The 16,046-nt window shown below is 45.5% G+C and overlaps 1 protein-coding gene across 15 annotated transcripts in view; it reads left to right on the forward strand.

Annotated features, from left to right (window-relative positions):
- FBXO25 (F-box protein 25) overlaps nucleotides 1-16,046 on the forward strand; it is a 989,471-nt gene that overhangs the window by 699,892 nt on the left and 273,533 nt on the right. Inside the window, exon 11 of one of the 15 annotated variants that reach the window (XM_069606069.1) lies at nucleotides 13,793-13,880. The exons of the other annotated variants lie outside the window; for them this stretch is intronic. Coding sequence (XP_069462170.1) covers nucleotides 13,793-13,819 — 27 coding nt within the window. The 3' untranslated portion in view covers nucleotides 13,820-13,880. Of the gene's footprint in view, nucleotides 1-13,792; nucleotides 13,881-16,046 lie in introns of those variants that run through there. 15 annotated transcript variants of the gene reach the window in all.

The following is a 16,046-nucleotide window of genomic DNA, read 5'->3' on the forward strand; positions in this document are numbered from 1 at the left end:
CCTATCTGGATGAGCTCCAATACTAGTGTTGGCACAGGCGTGCAGCCTGTTGCACAGCTTGCGCTGCTCCCTGAACTTCAAGAAGTCTCAGGATTCGCCGTCCCAGCACCTCCGATTTATCAAAGCAGTCTTTGACACTCACCTGCGCCGGGGCTTCCTGTCCCAGGAAATCTAGTGGTGAACATCTATTCTACAAGATGGTCAACGTTTTCCAAACACAGGCCACCCTCTGCCTTCCTGCACTTGCTAGGTCTTATGACCTATTGCATCCTTGTGGTGCCAGAGACCAGACTGTGCATGGGGTCGCTGCAGTGGCTTCTGTGTTCACAGTGGTCTCAGTTTTAGGGACGAACATCGGACGTACTTGTCTTGGAGAGTATCTGTAGACCTGCAATAATGGTCCGTGAAGGACAACCTACTGAAAGGATTGTGGTTTCGTCAGCCTTGGCCATAGTTGACTCTGGGTGGTAACGCTTTTGTAACTGGGACTAATGTCTGGCAGAGGGACTCCCCTCCCAGGAGCCCCCTTTCATTTTGCATATTTAAAGTAAATTTGGGTCTCACCCTGGGTTACTAGGGAAATCCAGATGTGGACCCCTTGCTGACTATTCTTAGAGAGGCACAGCTCCACCCTACTGATGTCCAACCAGACCGAAACACGTGTCTCGGGTGGCTGTTGGTACTCCTATTCACAGGAGCATTGCCTAGCATTTCGGTGCTGGACTTCCCCAGGGCAGGATAAAGACTGATATGTTTGAGATATTTCTCCTCTGTGAAAAATAGGGAGGTAAAGAATGTGGGTAATTCTCTCGTAACCAGGACTAATGTCCGGCAGAGGGACTTCCCAGGACCTCCCTTGTGTTATGCATAGGTGACTCTGGTCACTGATGTGCGCCTGAAAGGCTGGGGCACTCTCCTCCAAGACCTTGCAGTGAGTGGCTTGAGGTCCACTTCAGAGTGCCAGGAGCACATCAATTTGCTGGAACTGAGAGCAATCAGGCTATCCCTGGTTGATTTTCTCCCCTCTGTGAAGACGGTGTTGGTCCTGACAGACAACACTGTAGCTATGCATTACCTCAACAAGCGGGGTGGTATGAGCTCTGTGTCTATGTTCAAAGAAGCATGTGATTGTGGTTCTGGGCTGTGGAGAAACGCGTTTCTCTGACTGCAGCCCAACTGACCGGCAAGGAGAATGTGCCCTGTGGATGCACTTAGCAGGCAGCCTTTGACCTCCCACGAGTGGGAGCTCTGGAGCTCTGCCAAGATATTCTGGAGGGGGTTGTCTCCTGTTGGGTAACTCCTCCAGTGGATCTCTTTGCTTCCAGTGTGAATAGGAGGTGCAATTGGTCTTGCTCCAGGGAATCCCTTCTTCAAGGAGATCTGTGGACACATTGATAGTCGGGTGAGACTTCAACCTGCTCTATGCATTCACGCTGATCCCCATTGTACTGCTGGTTCTCAGGAGACTGTGCCTGTTCGTGTCCATGATGATCTTGATTGCTCCGAACTTGGGCCGCAGAACGTGGTCCCGGAGTTGCTGGACATAGCCATCTGCCCTCCCTGACGCCTGTCACAGAGAACGGACCTACTCTCCCACTCAAAGGTGAGGGTCCTGCACCCAAACCTTGTAGCCTGAATCTTGATGCTTCACTGCTGAAAGGCTAAGGTATTAGTAGTGGGATTTGCCGGAGGTCGTTCTGGACTTGCTCCTCTCGGGAGGATAGCTCAGTGTCAACGTGATCGCCTGGGAAGCAAGGCGTCACGGAGTAACACAAGTTCGATCCCCGGGTCCGCGCTTAGAAACCTCTGGGTATTAAGAACGTTATAAATAACCTATCATATCATATCATATCTCTGCTAGTAGACTGGCCACCAAATCCATCTATTCGTGCAAGTATTCAGCTTGGTGCAGGGAGAGGGTTCTGGACCCTTGCTCCACTTCTCTATGTTGGATTTTCTTTTGTGTTTGGCCCGGATGGGCTTGCAGATTGGTACAGTTATGGTACCCCAACTGTATCTTGCAGCCATTTCGGTCTTCTAGAGCAAGTCTCCTTTTTCATGATCCCCACTTTCATGCAATTCCTGAAAGGTCTTTCTAATTTGTTTCCCCCACCCTAGTTTGTTCCGGCATAGGATTTAAATGAAGTGTTAACTTTTCAAATGGGCTCTGGGTTTGATCCACTTCATACTCCTACATCCCGTCCCCTTACCTCCATACTGTGTGGGGTGTACCTTGCTAGGGACGGGAACAGAACCTTTTTTCCACTTAAAACATGTGTTCTTCTTTAAATGTAAAGGTGCGTGGAGGGCGTGGCCATGAGCGCATGAGCTCCACAGGTCCTGCCCTCAGGTGCCACACCCCAGTCCTCTCTTCCATATTAACGGGAGCAGACCTACTTCACTGCGCTTGTGGTTAAGGCCTTTTCCTTTGTAATTCCATGCGCATTATCATTCCTCTAGGATTTATTTTCCTCTTGTGTTATCAATCTCACTGGCCTCCGGTTCCTCGCCTCGCTGGCGCATGTCGGTCTAGGCGAGTTTTAGTCGGTGTGCGCCGAGTCGTTTCTGGCTTTCGATCCCCACACGCTCGGTCTTCTGGAACATCGCTGGGAAGTCTGCTCAGCTTGTGACGCACTTACTACACAGTCACTCAAACATTGTCTGGCCAGGTGGAGGGAGCTTTTTTCTTGGTCTGCGCCAGAGCAGCTGAAGGAGTTTGTGTGCCGTAAATTGAAGTCACCTAAGGTAGGCACTCCGCAAGAGGGATTTCTTTCCTGGGAATCCCACTAGTGGTAGAGATCGTGTTGATCCTGGTATCAGTCAGGGCCCAGAAGTATGTGTAGCTACCAACCCACAGGCTGAGGGTTCCCAGGATCTTACCAATGCCGTTACTGAGGAACCACAAGATTCTGGCACTGGAAGTATTCTCGAGGGGCATTTCTCTGACAGCGGGTCTAAGCCCAAGGGGGCACCTTCACGCACGGGCATTACCGGGCACAAGCCAGAGGGCCTACCAGGTCAGTACCTGAGATGCAGGCGAGTACCGAGCAACAGCTGGAGATCAATCAGAGGCCTACTCGTGCAGGATTGTCGCTGTTTCCCGTGCATTCCTGTTGGGGCGTACACAATGGCAGCTTCAGGAAACAAAGATGTTGCCACAGGATGGGAAAGCGCCCCTTCCAGGCCAAAGGCTCAAAGTGCCTTGTGCCCTCTACACCCAGGCATGATTTTTCCCCTCCGGTAGAGTAGTCGCCAATCAATACACCCCAAATACCATGGTGTACAGCATATCCAGTGCCCTTGTTGTCGATGTTTGTTTGTCAAATTCATGACCCTCATAAAGTCTGAGCAGATGAGAGGGATTCTAAAAAAAACCTCTGCAAAAGGACATAGAGGCCCTTGGTAAAAAAAAAATCTGTACTAAGCCTCACTCCGCTCAACCAACTAACAAAAGGTTAGACGCAAAATATAGGGAGGCGGAGAGCGAAGCCATTTTGTTGTCCATGCATCCCCAACCGCATTCATCTGTTATAGTGTCGCAGTCTATGTCCTCCAAGCCAAGACTGCCTCTGCTACTGCAAAGTCCTTCCTGGCCAAGGAGCATAGGTCTCTCGAAGCCTTCGGGAAGAAGGTCTATCTAAATGCTGGCCTGGATTTCTTTTGTTTTTCTTAATTGTTAACCAGTACAAATAAGTTTACATTGTCACGTTTTTTCACAACATTAATAATCCTTCAGACAATTCCACGACAGCCTCATAAACAATACATTTCCCAAATTGGATGCCAGTTATGTCTCCCTCTCCCTTTCAACTCCTTCCCTATTAACCTTACCAAACCTATAAACCACATTCTACTAAACACCATCATTCAGGGTTATCATAAATCCGGTGAGCATGTGTCTCAATCCAGCCCCTTCCTACCCAAGCTCTGTCTGTCTCCTCAGAGTCTCTACCAAACCCCCAATGCTGCACATATCTAGCCCAGGACTGCACCAGTGGGCCTCTAGGGCATTTTCATGATATTGCAATCCTTTGTTTAGCCAGGATTAATATAAATTGCACCATTTTCTTTTTTGTTTTAGCCATTCCCCACCCCCCCCTGAGTACCAATCCCCAAAGACACACCTCTGGTTTACACTCATATGAACCATGTACCCAGGAATTTAGTTTAACCAGTACTTCTGCCCAGTAGGTTTTAATATTCAGGCAATACCATATCATGTGCCAGAATCCTGCAGAGGCATCCCCACATCTGGGACACCAGTGGAAGATCTGTGGGTTGATCAAGTGAAGCATGGTCGAGGTCATGTATACCCTATGTAAGTAATTAAACTGATTTAGACGAAACGTTGCATTTCCCGATACTTTCTGACCTGTTGCCATATACAAATCCATTTTTCTTTTGGGATTTCGTAACCCATGTCCCTCTCCTCCTTGGCTTTGATCCCCAATTCAGGTCTCTGTTTCTCTTCATTGATGCCGCTGTACAGTCTTGATATAACTCCTTTACTCTCACACAAAGTTAACACCTGGTGCAACAATACATTTGCCTCCGATTCTTCAGTGGTGTCTTCCCACAAGTCTGCCAACCTACTTACTATCCGTGCATATACAAGAAAGTAGCCCTGTGGCATATCATATGTGCCTCTGCTGTTCGAAAGTCAGTAATTTCCCATCCATATATAGACATCCCATATTTGAGCAGCCTTTGCTGCATCTAAGTTCTTCAATGCCTCTTGCATAATCTGATCAACCCTATTGGCATATCTGGGCTATACATCCAAACTACATGTAATTTTCGGGGTAGGTTGCTCCTATATGTCCCCCCCCTAGCATACACACTGGATCCCATAGTAGTTCTACCCCCTCCCTATACCTCAGGAATTCATGCACAAATCTCATCTGATCCGCCTCTGGTGAGTTATTCTAGTAGGCTACTGCCTTCGATTGGACTGCCATAAAATAAGATTCAAAATCAGGAACTGATCTTGATAAAGTGTCTAAAGCTACTCTTCTGCAGCCTATTCCCCACAGTAATTCCCCAATGTTCGTGTCCAGCATATTAAAGAAGATATTTTATATCTTGTATGCTATGTTCACAAAATAATATAGCAGTCTCGGTAATGCCACCATCTTGCATAAGCAATCCTTCCTATTAATGACAATGCAGAGTTTTCCAGAAGTCCACAGAGTCTACTAGCGCGTCTCTGTATCGGGAGGATACCCATCACATATGCTGCCTCATACACCCGTTTCAATTGGGGAATTAATATATCAGCATAAGAGTGATAAAATTCTACTGGTAACCCATCTGTGCCTGGGGATTTATCTCTTTGCATAGACCGGAGTGCCCTCCCAATTTCATCCTCTATAGCTGCGTCCGACTCCTCCTCCTCCTGTTGTGATAGTTGAGGTACCTATGCGCTATCTAGAAGGTATTCTGCCTCATCCTCCACATATGTACCGTCACGCATATATATTTTTTATAATATGCCTGTAATACGTCTTTAATGTGTTTCTGTGGAACAACCAGCCTCCCTGACAAATCGTATACATGTGTGATAGCCCCCCCCCTCGGATATTCTTTCTTTATCAGCTAGGCTAACAAAGGCCCTGCCTTATCCCCTTCTCTATGTATTTGTCTCGTGTTCTGGCTATAATCAAACCTGAAAAATGCCTCTTGACGTCCCTGTTGAACAACAAGTGCTTCTGCAAGGACTTTCGCTACCTTCCGCCCATCACCCATGTTATTATAAATGCCTAATCTGCTGTTCAACTTCCGTTAAGAAGTCACTCAGCACTTTTCATATTCCTATCGTTTTAGAGATGCATAGTCCTATTATCGTCACCTTGAAATCTTCCCAAATAGTTTTAATCTCGGCTACTGACCCTTCATTTGTTTCGAAAATAAATGTCCTCCCTGATTGTATTATGAAATCCCACATCCTCCAATGTTTCTATCCGTAGTCTCCACGTCGGTATGGCTGATCTGTTAATGGTCCCCTTTAATTTTGTCACCATTGGGGCATGGTCCGACAGAATTCTTCCTAAGTATTCACTGTCTTCGAATCTATGTGCATATTCCCTCCCCACAAATGGTCTGATCTGGAGTATGAACCGTGCACTAGTGAGTAAAAGGTATACTCCCTATCATCCCTGTGTGATGCTCTCCACCAGATCCAGCTCAGTTACTACCCTATTCAGGGACCTCGTCAATTTCGAGCTGAGTGTACTTTCTGTACCAGATCGACCCCTAACGGGGTCCAAAAAGCAATTCAAATCCTCGCCCAAAATGAAAATATCGTCCTTTCACCCTCCCACCCGATATTGCCAGTACCGACTGGAAGTATTCCTCATTGTCTGTGTTGGATGCATAAGAATTCACTTTGCAAAGACTCAGCCCCTCCAGTTTACCTTTTGCTGTGAAGGTCTTTCCCTCCAAATCCCCTTTGGTAGTTACTATTTGCAGTGGGACCTTTCCATCTATCCAAATCAATACTTCGCCCCAGACCCCTGGCATACAAGTATGTGGATCCCTCCCCATTTTATATGAATTGCATCCAGATGTGGACCCGTTAGGTGTGTTTCTTGTAGTAATGCCACCTGGATTCCACCCCGGATATTCAACGTCCCTATCTTGGTCATCGTCAGCTCCCCTGAAGATGAGTACTAGACCATGAATTCTGCTTAGTTCTGTCAAATCTAGCGATGCGTCCCATAGTCCCTTGTGTAATTGCTGTGGTTTAAACAATCCTATGTACAAGTTTGTCATAACTGTTACTCTGATGTCAATAAGAAAATCCCTACTTCCATCCCGACTCCCCCCTCCCCCGCCTGTTCCCATTCCCCAGTAAACTGCTGTCATAGAGACTCAACATATCTCCCAACTCTTCCCCCACTGCCTTCCCCCCCATCTCTCCCTGTTGACATATGCAATATGAACCATTCTTTCTTGATCGCAGTGCCTCTTTGTTGCAGGTCATCCATTGATCGTGTTATGTGACCACCAAGTCCATCGGCCCTGTCCGTAATATCCCTCAAGGGTCAGTGGTTGGGGGTGTAGCCATTGCTCAGGGCTGGCCGCAAGTCTAAAGTCACGTAAATGTCTCTTCTGTTGCTCTACTTCATGCCCCAAGTAAAGTTCTGCATCCGCACCTCGCAATTCAGCGCTCTATTTTCCCGCCATCTTTTGCCCTAGTGAATTCCGATAATTCTGTGTATCTTCTGGGATCCCTGCATCTCCTCCTCTAGACTCCAACCAAATGAGAGTTCCCGTCTGCCAACACTTTTAATTTCGCTGGTAAAAACATAATATATTTCAGATTATGTTCGCAGAGCTTTCTTTTCACCCCATAAAATGAACATCTTTGTTTGCTGAACTTTCTGGCGGCGGCAGTGTACCCGGCACTCTGGGTGCCCTTTCAACAGTGAACAGCTTTGAGAGACCCCATAGGCGTAGGGTATCCAATACTAACATTTCCACAAATAGTTCTGTAGAGTTGTTCTCCTCTCTTTCTGGTACCCCTACAAGTTGGATATTACACCTTCCCACATCTTGGATAATTCCCTGCTATTTTCTAGATTCCTGTATCGCTGCCATTAGACTTTCCATGGTGAATGCCTCTGCTCCATCTCAATATTGTCCTCCATCCAGCCCATGGTTTATTTTGTTTTGACTTTGCTCCTAAATATAGCTCAATGTAATTTTGCCTCTTCACCATTGTTCTCCCCTGGTAATGTTGCCCAAGTCTTGATACCAAGTTTGTACGTGTCGGTGAGCATAGCTGCCTCTTATTGCCCAAATTGGTTTCCTGAGTGCACTACTTTGATTTACAACCAGGAGCTCATGCTGACACTATGGATACCCAGAAACCCTTATACTTTCATGCGCTGTGCCCTGTTCTACCCAGCCTTTGTAGAAATGACGACCCACCTCATGTCAGGCCGTAGGAGTGCTCTTTGTGTACGCTCTAATGCTTCTTTCACAGCATTTGCAAAAGAATTGTCCCACTTCCTCTGTTATCAGTCTCTCTGTAGGCAGCTGTGGCACGAGTTATGTGCAACACCGAATGGTGCCCCTCTCTCTCTAATTCAATCTGCAAACATGTCCGTCTGACTCTGCTGGTTCTCCCTCTCCGGATCCACTGCAGGCATCGCTGACTGTTCACTCACTGTGCCTACTGTATGGGCTGATTGTCATGCTCATCGGAAGCCTAGCAATAGGTTCCCTCCTTCCCTGTGTAGTTTAGCCCGCTGAACACTCCCCGCTGCCCCATAAGCCAATCCGTTCCTCAACTTTCTGTCGAGAGCTTCTGGTCTCCCGGGCTAGCGGTGGTTCCCCTGGGCCTGCCTTTACATGTCGCTCGCTTCATCACTGTAAAGATGGCTGCTGTCACCAAAGGGAGCAACCCTTATTCACTTTTTTTCCTGCCCACACGCATCAAGAAATAAAGTCACCGAAGCAGCAGTTTGGTCCACTAGTACTCGTTCTCTCATTACGCTAAAATGTGAGTTTTTAACAGGATTGTAACAGGATAATCATGGGCTGCTCTTGCAGCTGTGCAGACCCACGTCTGCATCGCTCTGCCGCTGATCATGCCCCCCCTTGTGGACTGCATTTAAGGCAGGCCAATGGGGATGCCATGTTGGCGGCTGCCAATCAAAAGGTCTGGAGCAACATTTCTGACTTGCTTCCAGATCTGCCGATCCACAGACAAGTCTCATTCAAGGCGGAGCTGGTTGAAGCAAAGATTGCGGTGCAAGACATAATGGAGTCGGCAGTAGCCCATATTGACAGAGCGGGCGCAGCATTTGTATAGCCACTAACATGAGGTGTATGGCCTAGATGAAGCCCACAAGGTTCACCACGGATGTCCACGAACAAATTCTTGACCTTCCCTTCAAAGGGATGGATTGATTCCTCGCCTCCACGGACGAGGATCTCCACAAAAAGAAGTCAAGCTCCTATACAGCTAAATCCCTGGCAATCTTGACGAAGCCGGCAGGTAAAACGTTCGGTCAAGCCCAGGACAGGGCAGAGCACACATCCAGAACATTTGGCAGATTCCGGGGGTTGTAGAGTGCGGCATCTGGACGGTTGCCCAGCTTGCATAGATGTAAGCAACGGCGGTTGGCTCCCAAGGGGTTTTTCCAGTCCCCCTCCCAAACCCCAACCTCAGAAGGAACGAAGCAATGACATGGACATCCAAGTCGACAGCTCTCTGTTGGGGAGGGGGGGCAGGCTAGCCACTCGCACTCAGTTCTGGCGTCTACATTTTGTAGATCCATGGAGCATCCCAGTGATCTCAACAAGTTTTCGTCTTCCGATCCCTCCTGTCCCTCCGACCTCCCCTCCCCTGCTACAGATTGGGTCATCAACTCTTATGGTTGAGGTCGCGGCTTTGGTCAAGGACAGAGCCATGGAAGAAGTCCTCCATTCCAGAAGGGATCCGACTTCTACTCCAGGATCTTCACCATTCAGAAAAAAAACTAGGAGTGCCTGAAGGTGGTGCTGGATCTGCCATTCCTCAACCTAAATGTACCACTTCAAAAATTCAAGGTGGTCACGCCGGCACTGATGGTGGAGTCCCTGTGCGAGGGAGATTGGGTGTGCTCCCAGGACCTCAAGGATGCTTGCCTGAAAATCCCAATCTGGCAGCCTCACAGGTGTTTACTCTGGTTCATTGTGATGGGAGTTCACTTCCAGTACAGAGTGCACCCGTTCAGTTTGTACTCAGCCTTTGGAGTTATTACTTGGCTAAAGAACTCGGTGGCCTCGATCCTTTGGGCCGAAGGACACCATGTCTACCCGTACCTTGACGAATCGCTGATCAGAGCTACATCTCCATGGACGGTGCAACATACAGCGCAGTGTCTCATGCACATTCTGTAGGAGCTGGGATTTTCGATCAACCAACGCAAGTCGCAGCTGGCCCCAACCCACTCATTGGTCTTCCTGGGTTTGCTTTGGGACACTGAGCGGCAGAAGGTCTACCATACCTAGGAGAGGGTCGGGCCATGAAAGCTGCAGTGGGTCATTTTCTCTGCAGGACATTGTGGTGGTTCCAACACTTGTTAGGCATCATGGCGGCCTATGTGTTGGCAGTCAACTTCACCAGGCTCAAGATAAGAAGACTACAACAGCATCTAGCAAGTTGTTGGAAGAAGGAAAGGGACTCGCAGTCCAGCAGGATTACCATACCAAGGGTATCTACCTCCAGACTTTTTGTGGTGGAGGGAAGAGATAAACCTTACAGTGGGTATGCCCTTTTTGCAGCCACTGCATCTGCAATAATGACACTCGTCACTGGAGGGCTGGGGTGGTGGGGGGTGCACACTCGGCAGCCCCTCAGTACGCAGGCTGTGGTCAGCCGCGAACAAGGAGAATCACATAAATGTGCTGGAGCTCAAGGATATCCATGTAGTGCAGGGAGCATTTCTACCTTCGATCGTAAGGTGTTATTCAAACGGACAGTTCTACGTGCATGTATTATATCAACAAATGGGGGGGACCAGTGTTAGAATGGATTTTGGAACTCTGCTCTGATGAACGGATGTTCAGGAGGCCACCCTAGTTTAGTGAAACAGGGAACACTTCTGTGAAGTTAGCCAGGACAATTCGAGGTAGCTTGGAGAGCAGTCAAGCTAGGTCTCAGGAGTAGTGGGGCTGATCTGAGGTCTTGGATGAGCACACAGTAGGACACAATAATTACTCTTAGGCAGTAGTATATCAAATGTATACAATTTATTAGGCCCAGAATAAACACAGGTGAATAATGAAGAACACAGTAATACTACTACTTAAACACACACTAGGTAAAATATATGTATAATCACTTTTTGGTCAATGCGGTAAAGTGCAGATTCCCACCAAATGCTGTAAGGAGGGAAAACACACAAACTTTAACACAATGGTCAACTCCAGAAATGGATATCCCTAACTTAAGAAGTTCAGCCCTACAAAGATTGGAGTCTTGTGCTCAATGTTATGTCCGTGTGTAAAAGCGCTCGTGGATGCGTAAAGCTTACAAGGGAAAAACTTCAATGGGAAGGAAAAGTTAGAAGAGGACACTGGAGTGTGAGGAATTTGGTTCCAAGAGTCAGAGGCGGGTCTGATACAGAGAACAAAGCTGTCCCCAACTTTCAGACAACTATAGGAAACGAGTGCAACCCAAGTCAAAACAAGGACCCCAAGGGATCGTTTGTGCAAAAAAATGGGTGAACTAGGGACCAGCGGTAAGTGGTATGATTACTCGCTGCCCTTAGCTCCTTCAGGTTTAATCTTGGCAGGTTTGAAGAAGGTTGCCTGGACTACGAAATCCCCTCCTTGGTTACGCTTCAAAGTGCACAGTCGCTGCGGGTGCGGATGCTGTGGAGGAGGAGCTAAGCACTCCCACTCCCACTCCAACTGGCCCGCCCTTATTACCTATAGAATGGGAACCAAAGTATGTGACGTATGCAGAACAATTGAATCAGCAAAGAGCAGAGCGTGGACTCTGTGCAGTACCCATAGGAGTAGCAATACCTAAGAGAGTCTGGGAGGCAAGATACCCAATGGGAAAACCGTACCTGCATGCAAGACAATATGATGGCCATTTGAATGAGATTCCCGAAGAAGCCGAGCAGAGGAAAGGCAAGGATGAATTGTGACATCACACAGAAAGAAATGATGCACACAGAAGAGATGCAGAGATCAGAGAATGCAGATATCCTATGCAGCATCAAGAAATCAACAAGGATAAGTGACATCTTTGGCTCAGGGTGAAGAAGCGTATGCCGCAGAAACAGGTGAAGATATCAAGTCATTTTACATGTGTACAGACACAATTGAAACGCAAGCAGCAAAGTAATCTTGAAAGCTATGAAAGCTAGCCTCAAGCTTTATAGTAAATAGTTTCCGGCAAGCGCCAATATAGGCATATATATATATTCAGTGAAAAAAACTTTGTTAAAGGGACGTTATGGTTAAATTGCGCTACTAAAAACCTATGAAATTCAGTGAAAAAACTTTGTTAAATGGACGTTATGGTTCCAAGTAAAACCGAAAAACCCTTGAAATTCGCCAGTTATGGTAAGCTAAGCAACCATAACTCGCGCCACCACCATGCACTGCTAAGACTAACACCCAGGACATCAAAGATGACATCACTGATGACATCACATGTGTATGTACTTCTCATGAAATATGTGTAGAAGGGATTCTTATTATGTTGCGAAAAAAGTGTCCAGAATCATTACAAGAAATATACCCTAATAAGTGCATTGAACGATGCATTGATATAAATAGCATCCTATTATGGGGTTCTATCTAGTATACTAAGCTACTCATACAGAAACATAACATTGTGTGCAGCGTACAAGATGAAGGTATGATATTCGTAATGTTAATATGTTCAATAATGAAATAATTGTTTTCTTAATAGATTTTTGTGTACTGTGAAATATGTAATAAGTAGCTAATAAAACCCATGTATTACATAATTGCATTACTATAGACAAAACACAAAGACACAAGAACACATACCAATATGGGTATATACAGGGAAAGTGAAGTTAGCAAAAAAGCACAAGTAGTAGCAGAAACAATTCATAACTTAACTGATTAGTTTCATGCAAATAAATGATTGCTCTGTTTCAAAGCTGCTATTTACCCTATGTATATGTATCACTTGATGTGATTGGACCCTAAGGAAAGTAGTGTGAGTACAATGTATACAAATATGACCATATACAGGGAACTACAGCCATAAAAAAAGAACAGAACTATCAGAAAGTGCTCATAAGTCTAGTGATTATCTTTATGCACAAAAAGGATTGCTGTCTTTCAAGCTTGTGTTTTCCCATATGTATATGTTTCATATGATGTGACTGTACTCTAAGGGAATTACTGTAAGAACCTACTAGAAGGATATGTCTACAAATAAAATAAAATTCTTAGTTTCTGACTGTTACTGAAGAAAAACATGTGGCCTAGATATGTCAGCAAAAGAAAAAATAGTGAGCCAGACATGTGATGTCATCAGTGATGTCATCAATGACATTTATGATGTCATCTTTGATGTCCTGGGTGTTAGTCTTAGCAGTGCACGGTGGTGGCGCGAGTTATGGTTGCTTAGCTTACCATAACTGGCGAATTTCAAGGGTTTTTTGCTTTTACTTGGAACCATAACGTCCCTTTAACAAAGTTTTTTCACTGAATTTCATAGGTTTTTAGTAGCGCAACTTAACCATAACGTCCCTTTAACAAAGTTTTTTTCACTTAATTTCATAGGTTTTTAGTAGCGCAACTTAACCATAACGTCCCTTTAACAAAGTTTTTTCACTGAATTTCATAGTTTTTTAGTAGCACAACTTAACAATAATGACTTTGACTTTATATACATGTCATATGGAACTGACTAGATCTCTTCTTATGAACTTGATGTCCGCGGACATGTTCGGAGAACAGTACCACTACCTAAAAACTGTGGGGGTCAGGGGGGTGGTGGGGTATGTTTGATTGTTATGTCATAATATAGGAACATTTAACAAATTCAAAAAGCAGCACACACACACATTATATATAGTAATACATATGAAATGTAACCCATATATGTAACACACTAACCATTCATTTAAATACAATATGTTCTGAAATGGAATATACCACAAGAAGATAAATTGGCTTCTAACATAATTACCTCACAGACACAACAGAACTGAGAACAAGACCAGACCCACTGAATACATAGGACTTATCTTACCAGAAATAGTAAGTGTACTTCATTTTATATTATCTTTTTTTTTTCTCACAGAAATGTCTAGTATTCTGGAATGGCTAGAGGACAATTTCCCACATGAAGAAATGTCACAAGATAGTGAAACTAATGGTAAACACTTTACAATACCATTTATTTATTATTTTTTTATATACATTTAACATATATATTATTTTTTTGTACAGAGCATACCAAAATAAAAAAACTTCAGAAAACCCTGTTATGGATAACAGTCTTCACAATATAGAAGAAAAAATGGATGTATTGTTGGCTAATTTTAATAATTTAAAAACTTTTGTAGAAAATCATTTCAAACCAAAAACCTCGTACCATTGCCCCACATGTACTTGTCCCTCCTCACCATATCCCAGTCAATTATCCCCAAACCCTCTCCATAATCCAAAACGTTTTGATGAGATTTCCATCCCTTCTTCACCTAATAACAATCATGTTGAAACCCCAAATTCTCCTCTTTTTGTTTCTGTTTCTGCCTCACCTTCTCTGTCATAAATTATTAATATATGTTAAATAAAGTTTAATTTTTATATTGTATTGTGAATAGTTTCAGTTTTTTTTTTTAAAAACAATAAGTGTCCGCGGACAGTACGAGTATTCTGAAATGTTCATACATAAACGAAAATGGAGGTGTCCTGAAGAACACCACACCTGTTCGTACTGTTCGCTAGCAAGTTGAAACTGTTCTAAGAACACACGTGGTGTCCTGAAATGTTCGTAAAGAAACAAAAATTAAAGTGTTCTAAAGAACACTATGGGCCTCATTACGAGTCAGGCGTTAAGGGTTTTACGGCGCCGTAAACGGCGCCGACCCTTAACGCCTGATTACAAGGTCCCTTTGCGGGATGGTGATTTTAACGCTTGCTTTTTGCAGGCGTTAAAAACCATGCTGCAAAGGGACCTTGGTGCTAAGTACGGTGCCGCAATTTGCAGCACCGTACTTAGCGCCTTCCCCATTCCCATTATGCCCTATGGGGCAAAAATGGGAATGGGGAAGGGCCATGGCGGAAGGGGGAATTACCACTCCGCCAACCTCGGAATGGAGTGGTAATTCCCCATTCCGCCATGGCGGAGTCGGAGAGTTACCGGCATGGACCATGGTGCTATAAGCACCATGGTCCATCCGCCAGGGTCGTAATGAGGCCCTATATCTGTCCGTAATGTTCGCTATCAACTTAAAACTGTCCTAAGAACACAATTGGTGTCCTGAAATGTTCGTACGTAAACGAAAGTGGAGGTGTCCTGAAGAACACTATACCTGTTCGTAGTGTTCGCTACCCAATTGAAACTGTTCTAAGAACACAATTGGTGTCCTGAAATGTTCGTACATAAACTAAATTACACGTGTCCTGAAGAACACTATATCTGTCCTTACTGTTCGCTACCAAGTTTAAACTGTTCTAAGAACACACACGGTGTCCTGAAATGTTCGTTTCACGTGTGACGCACTTTTAATTACTTAAGAACCCGAACAGTGTCCGTAGGACATCAATGCGCATGCGCTAACCAATCTCCTGCGGACAGGCGCTTCCTTCGCGGACTCATATGACCGCGCCCACGCTCATCGTGTGTCCTGAAATGCGGACACTGTTCGTATCCCCGAACATTTTAAAAGTACATTTTCAGTTAATTCATAATATTTTTCAATAAAATCTCACCATGGCACAAGTCCCACATAGCAATCTTGAGTTTCTATATACCTTTTGAAACTTTCCGATCCTTTTTTTGTGTTCGATCTGTCCGCGGAAAGTGCGCATTTCCGCGAACCGCGCACAAGCACCCCTATAAAAGACCACGCCCAAGAGCTTATTCCCATTGTGTTTCTGGCTATTCTTCAGAACACAGTGATTTTTGCTGCCACCTGCAGACTACACCATCATCGAGATGGCATCCTTGGCTGCTGAACTGCCACTTGGTGCTGCACCTGCTTCAGCACCACCCCCACCCCCTCCACCACCACCACCACCTCCCCAAGGGCCTGAAGAGGGGAACAGGAGTGAGGATGCGGAGGAGGAAGAAGAGGATGATGAGAATGAGGTAGAGGAAAACCCTACTACCCGCACTAGGCGTGAGTCTTGGGTGTGGCGGTTATTTACCATTCATGGTAATGTTCCTAAGGCTCGTGCGAACCGTGTTACCTGCAGTGAGTGCAAAATGATACTCAGTCGCGGGAAGCACGGTAAGTACAGCTTTGGGACCACTACTATGAAGCGACACCTGAGGTCATTTCACTCTGGGGCTATTCGCAGGGTTGTACCTTGCGAAGAATGTAGCA

This window comes from Ambystoma mexicanum, chromosome 4p, assembly GCF_040938575.1.
Source record: "Ambystoma mexicanum isolate Mex_15411 chromosome 4p, UKY_AmexF1_1, whole genome shotgun sequence".
NCBI lineage: Eukaryota > Metazoa > Chordata > Amphibia > Caudata > Ambystomatidae > Ambystoma > Ambystoma mexicanum.